Genomic DNA, 8667 nt, shown 5'->3' with positions numbered 1-8667 from the left:
CTTGACTGCAGCCAGCAATAACAGCGGGAGCAGCCACAGATAAGAGAAAGAGAGAGAGAGAGAGGGAGAGTGTATGCGTGTATGTGTATATGTGTGCAAGGGGGAGAGAGAGAGGGAGTGGGAGACAGAATCCGCACACCAAAGCTGCCACTTTCCCCCCCCCCCTCTTTTTCTCCCCCCCCCCCCCATCCCTAGGATCCAATGATAGCTGGACAAGTCAGTAAGCCCTTGCTGTCACTGCGGAGTGAAATGAATGCAGAGTTGAGAGGTGAGGATAAGGCAGCCGCTTCAGACAACGAGCTGAATGAACCCCTGCTTGCGCCCGCGGAATCAAATGACAACGAGGACACTCCCAGCAAGCTCTTCGGTAAGTCGGCCGAGGTGTTTTGCGTTCGGGGAGCGTCGGGCGGCTCTGCCGGGGGTGCCCGGGGGTGGGAAGGGAGCGCGAGGGGAAGCGGGCGATTGTCTGGGGAAGAGGCAACTCCGGCGAGGGGAGGGGAGGGGAGGGGAGGGAAGGGAAGGGAAGGAGCGCGCGGCGAGCTTTTGCCGTCCGGCTGGGAAGTGGTGGCTCCTCGACGGACAAAAGTTTTGGTTCGATCAGAGAGCGCGGCGTTATCGACTCAGGGCTGAAATCCGCCGATCGCATCGACGACACTCCGCGGCTCAGAGATGTCTCTCTTTTGTCTTTGGGGTGTTCCGTTTGGGTGCCACCGGGAAAAGTCTTCTCGGCTTCCAGTTTGTTTGGCTGTGTGCGAATTAGCTCTGTAACCTGAAATTTGCGGGCGTGCAGAGGGAGAGTCACATTTTCCTCGCGCCTGGCTTGGGAAAATGTCTTCTTAACATTTGTTTCTAGAGAAACTTTTCTTAGGCGTCTCGTAAAAGGAGGTCTTCCTTCTTTGGTTCACCGCCCTTTGAGAAAGTGATGGCTTTCTTTCGCCTTCGGTATTTAATTAGTCTTTATTAATGACGTTGTTCTGGAAAGCCTTCCTTTGAGATCCAAGAATTATTGGTCGTGTAATTTAAATGGGGGGAAAGGCAATTAAAAGACATCTTGCTGCTGAAAGGTCAGTTTGGAAGGAAACATCCCTCCCAGAATAGCCGCCTGGTTTTAAACCCTGGACAGAGTAAACAGTTGAATTAATAAGTAATAAAAATGTAACCTTTCAAGAATATTGGTTTCGTACCCTAAAATGAAAATAAGACGAGTGGCACTTCAGCCCAGACATCTGTCATTCAAACCAGTGACACCCTGTAAGACAACTCAAGCAACTGTAATCTCTAATCAGAAAAGGGAGTGGAGCGTGTGTTCGGGGAAGTGCTTGAGTGATAGATGTTGATATACGTCCGTACTGAAGCAGCACTGTGCAGTGTAGTCCAATGTGACATTTGGTTTCTACAGCAATTGCTTCCGAAGGAGTCCCTTTTAATTATTTCCACATCCAACTTTGTAAGAAGAACATTAGAAAGCATATATTTTGCATTTTTACACCCAGGTGGAAATGTCTTATTTGGAAGAAGAATATACCTTAAAAAAAACCCCAACCAATATTGGATTTTTTTTTTAATCTGCAAGGCTGCTGAGATACGATCAGATGTCTGTATTTCAGCTACAGCTTGAAGCTGCAAAATGATTTTTGCAAAAGGGCTATGCAATATTGATCAAAGGAAGTGTCCTGTCGTTTTTAGAGAGACAGGTAGATGCACACACAAAATAATGTAATTATATAACACAGCCAACCAGATCATTATAGCTGAATTATGCAACGCCTGCTATAGATTGTCATTTCCGTTTGAGTAAAAGTTGTTAGTGATATCTGTTTTGAAAAGGGGGAAAAATGAGGAAGAATTTCCATTTCACCTGTGATTGTTTGGCTGTTATCTGACTGAATCCATTTCAAACAGGGAATGAATGGTGGTACTTTCAGAAATGATGAAGCTGATGTTTCAAACAAAGCAGCTAAACAATTTAAAGTTCATGTGTTTTGAAAGCAAGAGATTAATAAAAAGTGGCTGCTTTGAAAGTTGAACAGTCAACACATTTCACTTCGAAATACATTTTGGTATCCAACTTACAACAAAACTATGGGGACTGGAGGCAGTTACTCACTCTGTGTAACTGCAGGTGTCAGTCCCAGCAAGTTTCATAATGCAGAATAAAGTGTCCCTAATGATCCTGCTGGAGTTCTTTTTCACAGTAGGAAACTTCAGTTCTGTTTAAGTATTGCTAGATTTTTTTTTAATATGAAGAACTTCAGTATTGCGAATTGAATCCAGTTGCAGCAGGCCAAGTGGGGGGGGGACATATACATGGGAAATTACTCTAAATTACGTATTCATATGCTAATAAAGGTGTCAATAGGGTCACAATTCCCATTAAGGACTGTTAAATACCACTCATTTCGATGGCTGAGTTTAAGCACTTAAATCTGCCCTGTTTATATCAATGGGACTTAAAAGGGCAGAACTTTGGCCAGATTGGGCCCACGGTTTACATGTCTTTGATGAATCTGGAGTGAGCAGTGTAAATGGGGTGTTCTTCAGAAGACTGTAATGAGGAAGAGTCCCATGGATTTCAATGAGAGTCCTTTAGAAAAACCCTTGCCCCCCCCCCCCAGTCAGTGTGGGCTCTTAAGGTACTTATCTAGGTGGTACTTTCTATTCAGACTATATATACCTGGAAGTGCATATTTAGGAATGGAGAAGAAAAGAGGAATGTATTGTTGGCTAGAAGAAAGCAAGAGAAGTGCCAGACGGGGGGGGGGGGGGGGGGATACTCAACCCAGATGACATCCGCCGTTTGGAAAGTGATTTTGTGTGCTTAGTTAAGCATCCTTCAGAATCAGAAATCTTCAGATCCCCTTCTCTGTGGGAGCTTCCCAAGTTATTGCCCCCTTCTGTAGCAGCGGTGCCAAATTACTTGGGTCTCATTTCGTAGCGAACTCTCTGTGTCGGCAATCTGTTTCTTTCATTAGTTTGTAAAATGTTTTTATTATTGCGTAGCGTCATGATCTTTGCTAAACCCCTCCCTCTTGTTCCTGAACACAAGGAGATGCAATAATAGCTGAGGCCTTCAGCTTCCCCACAAAAAAGGACCCTGTGTTGCGGTGTCTGGCTATCCCACAATTGTAGTGTTAGATGGGTTTATGTGTTAATATCGGATAGGACCTAGTAGGAAACTGGCTCTTCTCCAGCGGGAGTGGCTCCAGTTTCTGGTGGCAGAGATTCAGGATTAAGATTGATAGCACCCTCTTTTCTTCTTTTTATGGCTTGTGAAGGTAATACAACACACATTCGGCTTACCTCCAAAAGGTATACTTGGCTATCAGTGCAGACAAATTGAAGACAACAGCTTTTCAGACTTTAAGAATCCCAGTCTGAGTTTATGTGGCTTTCAAACAAATGTACAGAACTATGACGTAGAGCCCTAACAAACACAAAGTGGCATTGAACTATTTATATGCCTTGAATTATTCCTTTTTTATATATGAGTGCGCCTTGCTATGTTCAAAAAGTTCTCCTCTGCCTCCCTCCTTAAGTTTTCCACCATTAGGGTTTTTTTTTTTTTTAAGATACTTTAATTTGTGCATTTTCTCTGTGTTTACCAGCTTGTTCACTTTTAAATCTTTTCTGTCCATAAACCTTAATATTTTCAGACATGGGAAAAATACAGTTCACAAAGATGATCATATGCACCATTTGTGAATGTGAAACTCTTGATAAAGGAATGTTAACTTCTCTAAACTCATACATCAAAGGCATAAGTTGCATAGTTATAAGACCTGCCTTTCACTAATGCGGTAGAAAGCCAGATTTCATTCAGAAACATAGTCACAGAATTCCATATAGTATTATGTGTGATCCCTTATTCTTGTCAACACTGCAGGAAAAAAAAAGTTATCTTGTTTTAGTTAGCATCAAAATATTAAGAGCTATGTAGAAACTTTGCTGAATAACTGGATTTCTAGCCGTTCTGTTGTTCAGACTTAGTTTAGTTCTTATGCCATTATTCCAGCGTAAGCCTGTTGATTTTGAAGGGTTTAGAGCATCTTTTCTTTTTGGTAAAAAGGTAAAGAAAAGAAAGCAGTAGGGTAGGAACTCATATATAAGGTTACACCGATTTCCACAGTTCCCCCTCAGGACTTGGGAGAGCCCCTCTCCCAAGATGCCCATACTCAGTACTGGTAAGTACTACCACAGAAGAAGCTTGGGGCTCAAACTGGGGTAACTCTGCAGAGGATTACACTGTGAGTAACTAAGTGTGCACAGTCAATGGCATCATTAGAGGACATTATAAGAAAGGATAACTATAAGATTAGGCATTGTAAAATTTGACCCTGTGAATACAATTCCTTGCATAATATTGTAGGTACATAGGGTTGTTTGATAATAATAGCAGCTTGATAATCAGTGGTGCTTAATGATTGAAATTGTATGTTTAAGTTCCTTAACTGCCTTCTAGTTTTAGCCCCCAGACTAAGTAAAAAGGCATCAACTCTGGTTTACATCTGTTGAAATTAATGGGCTTTGACTGGAGTAACTCTACGTGTCAGGGCTATTTGCTTGTTTTCTATGTTTGTTGTTGAAGCACAAGCAGTGGTTTGTATACACACAAACACAGAGCTATGCTGCACGTTCTTCTAAAACTCCCAAAAGTCTTCCAGCAGAGCAAAGTGGTGCCAGGATTGTGGCAACGAAGTTTCTCTGATGTCATCAATTCCTTTGGGAGCCCCACCTTCCTTCCTGCTCCCAGAACTCTTAGAGGCTGTTAGCCATTATTGACATCCTAATAATGATGGCTGTTGCTGTCTTAAGGCGGGGATTGTGCCTGTCATCCATAGTGAGAGCAAAAAGATGAAGAAGCCCCTTGCGCTGGCGCTGACAACCTACCACGACATGGCCTATGACAGAGGTGGCCAAACTGTGGCTCGGGAGCCGCATGCGGCGCCTTCACACATATTGTGCGGCTCCCAGCAGGGCAGCTGGGAAAGCTGAATATCATTAACAAACGAATATCATTGGACAAATAAATATCATTATCAAGATCTGCTTTTACCTCTTTTTGCTATTATTTTGGCAGGCTCATTTAATGTTAATAAAAAGCAAATTTGCATATTTTCAAAATAAAAACACATCACATCAGTTCATGCCTTGCGGCTCTCAAACAATCTGATGTTTATTCCGTGTGGCTCTCATGTTAATCTAGTTTGGCCACCCCTGGCCTAGGATCTAGCATAGTCAAGAGGGGGTTATATCCCATCTGATACCCCCCTGCCCTCTGAGAAAGCTCTTGCTCCCAAACACAACCAAATAATGAAATTCAAATAACAAAATTAAATATATTTTAGTATTACTACTACTTTTTTAAAGCCTTGTCTACTGGCAGCTGCTTGTGCCACTCAGACTTCCTGTTCCTGATCCAGGCAGTGTATTAGCTTGGGTTGCCAGCTCTGGGCTGGAAAACACCTGGAGACTTTGGGGGTGGATCCGGGAGAGGGCTGGGTTTGGGGAGGGTACAATGCCATATAGAGTCCACCCTTCAAAGCAGCCGTTTTCTCCAGGGAACTGATCTCTGTCAGCTGGAGTTCAATTGTAAAAGCGGGAGACCCCCAGGCCCCATCTGGAGGCTGGCAACCCTAGTATTAGCATACATAAACTCAAATAGGAAGCTTAACCCCACATACGGGAACTAACTACATGATTTATGGTTGTGCTAGGGATGCTAACCCCCAGGTGGGACCTGGGGATTCCCTGGAATTACAGCTCATCTCCAGATGCCAGAGACCAGTTCCCCTGGAGAAAATGGATGCTGTGGAGGGTGAGCTTTAAGGCATTGCACCCCACGGAGGCCTCTGTGCTCCGCAGACTCTATTCCCAAATCTCCAGGAATTTCCCAACCTGGAACTGGCAACCCTACCTGCCATCTCCTGCTGGTGGCCGGGGGGACCTGGTAATCCTAGGTCAGTAATGGCGAACGTTTTAGAGACCGAGTGCCCAAACTGCGACCCAAAACCCACTTATTTATCGCAAAGTGCCAACACGACAATTTAACCTGAATACTGAGGTTTTACTTTAGGAAAAAACAACTCATACATTAACTTAAGATGATCCAGACAAAGTAAGGAAAGCAATCCCAAATGCTTTCATTTACTTAAAATTATTTGGCAGTGAATTTGACACTTTAATGATGGTCTGGGCCCGGCTGGGTCGATGGCACGCGTGCCCACTGAGAAGGCTCTGAGTGCCCCCTCTGGCACCCGTGCCATAGGTTCGCCACCGCTGTACTAGGTTGTGCCCTTGCAGTCTGTCCTTAACGGCCTTCCTTGCATTTTGTTTATTTCTGTATGTATTTAGTTACTTCATGTATACCCCCTCCTCCCCCCCCCCCTGGCATGGAAACCAAAAATATCTTGCATCATTGTCCTCACCTCCGTTTTATTGGCCTCTCCAGCAATGCTCCCTCTAAGCTGTGGAGTCTTGTGAGCAAAAATTCTACTTTGTGAGCTCCCGGCATTAAAGTTGTGAGTGGGCAATCTGGCTACTGCATAAATTAGTTTGCTCTGGAGCCATCCTTCCTGAGCTAGGACAAAAATGTGTGAGCCAGAGGCTGAAAAGCTGTGAGCTAGCTCACACTTAGAGGGAACACTGCCCTCCAGTCAAAGTCCCTTTTAAAAGGTTCTGGTGTTGTTGAAGCAGGGTATTTAGGTGTATAGAAAATGAAAGTTAACCTGTGTCTTCCACTTGAGATTCAAACGAACTGCTGCTGAAACGAATGGCGTCAGTGACTCTAGTTCTGGACAGTCACTTACCAACGAGGACATTTAAAAGGGAAGAAAAGATCATGTACTACAAATAAACAATAAGTAGATCCTGTAAAATCCAGTCCGGGAAGCCTAGTTACAAACCTGATTTGAAGAATGCACACATGTGAACCAAAATGTAATAACCCTTCAGTTTTTGTAAATTAAAAGACTGTTTCGTAATCATTACTATCATGTCCAGTTAGGTATTTTGCTCCCCCCCTCCCTCGGAAACAAAAAGTTCTATGAATGCATGGCAGATCAGCACGTAGGATTGCACTGTAGGAGACTTATAGGTGAGGCCACCCATATTAGCCCTGAATCAAATCAAATTTATTCCTCCATGACAAAAGAACTATCTGCTTGAAGATGAACACCAGAATCCTTATGTATATTTCTGTAGAAAGAAACTAGCAGGTTACAAGAACTTTCAGGTCAGTGATGAGTCCCAATCAATTTACAGTCCTAATCAACTAAGTAAATCTCTATTGTCAAAAGACAGTTGCACTGGTTGATAGATGTATTCCAACTATCATAAACACATTTTTATCCTTTATGCATTGTTTTGCCCTGACCTGGACAGCCCAGGAGAGCACAATCTCGTCAGATCTCGGAAGCTAAGCAGTTTGGCCCACGGTGGCTCAGAGGTTAAGTCGCTGAGCTGCAGACTGGAAGGTCTGTAGTTCGGCAGTTCGAGACCCGGGTGCCGCGTGACGGAGTGAGTGCCCATCTCTGGCCCCAGCTCCTGCCAACCTATCAGTTTGAAAGCAAGAAATTGCAAGTAGATAAATAGGCACTGCTTCGGTGGGAAGGTAAAAGCACTCTGTGCACCTTGGCGTTTAGTCATGCCTACCACATGACCACGGAAACATTTTCGGACAGCACTGGCTCTTCGGCTTGGAAACAGAGATCCTAGAGTCAGATTCGACTAGCTTTCGAGCAAGGGAAACCTTTTCCCTTTTAGGATTTGAATGGGAGACCACCAAGGAAGTCCAGGGGCACTGCGCAGAGGCAGGCAATGGCAAACCACCTCTGAACGTCTCTTGCCTTGAAAACCCCACCGGGTTGGCTTTAAGTAGGCTGTGACTTGACGACGACGACAACCACAATTCCAATTTGAGCATGTGTAATACACAGTTATGTAACACCAAGGAACTGGAGTTTGATCCCTTGCTAGTGAGTCTTTAGTACTGTTGTGCAATGTTCCCTCTAAGCCGTGGAGTCTTGTGAGCAAAAATTCTACTCTGTTGAGCTACTGGTATTAAAGTTGTGAGCGAGCGATTTGGCCGCTGCATATATTAGTTTGCCCTGGAGCCCTCCTTCCTGAGCGGAGGCAAAAATGTGTGAGGCAGAGGCTAAAACACTGTGAGCTAGCTCACACTAAGTCAGCTTAGAGGGAACAATGCTGTTGTGTATACTGATCGTACGTGCTTCCTTTCTAGAGTGCACATCTTTATTGCCGAGTGGCTATGGAATGGGTTGAAAGGCTGAAGTACAAAACATATCAGATTTCTCTCCTGGAAATCACTCTGAAACAGGCATCATTTCTGCTTTCTTTTTAAATCAACTAATTTAGAATGACTGGCATTCATTATACTAGAATGATGTCTACATACAGAATCAAGATCAAATCGACTTTTTCCCTTTGATGTTGTGGTCACGCTGGGCTGCTTTGAGAGAGAAAGAACTCACATTCACAGCTGGTACTTTGTACCCAGGGTTCATATTTATTTACGTACGGATTTTCTTCATTTATCTCCCACCTTTCTCAGTAAGACTCAAGGCGGATTACAAAAAGAAGAAACTAATTCTGAACAGATTCTATTACTTGGTGTATAATATACGTTGATAACTGCCCCACTATTGACTT

The 8667-nt window shown here is 43.8% G+C and overlaps 1 protein-coding gene across 2 annotated transcripts in view; it reads left to right on the top strand.

Annotated features, from left to right (window-relative positions):
* Positions 1 to 201: 201 nt before the first annotated feature.
* The window catches only part of POU6F2 (POU class 6 homeobox 2), a 408372-nt gene continuing 399906 nt past the window's right edge, over positions 202 to 8667 (top strand). For both annotated transcript variants that reach the window (XM_015417914.1, XM_015417913.1), the window contains exon 1: positions 202 to 371. In XM_015417914.1, the coding sequence (XP_015273400.1) occupies positions 202 to 371 (170 nt within the window). The remainder of the gene's footprint in view (positions 372 to 8667) is intronic.

This window comes from Gekko japonicus, unplaced genomic scaffold, assembly GCF_001447785.1.
Source record: "Gekko japonicus isolate JY-2015 unplaced genomic scaffold, Gekko_japonicus_V1.1 scaffold708, whole genome shotgun sequence".
Classification (NCBI taxonomy): Eukaryota; Metazoa; Chordata; class Lepidosauria; order Squamata; family Gekkonidae; genus Gekko; species Gekko japonicus.
Note: the sequence above shows the minus strand (reverse complement) of the source record. Positions and strands in the feature narration are given on the sequence as shown.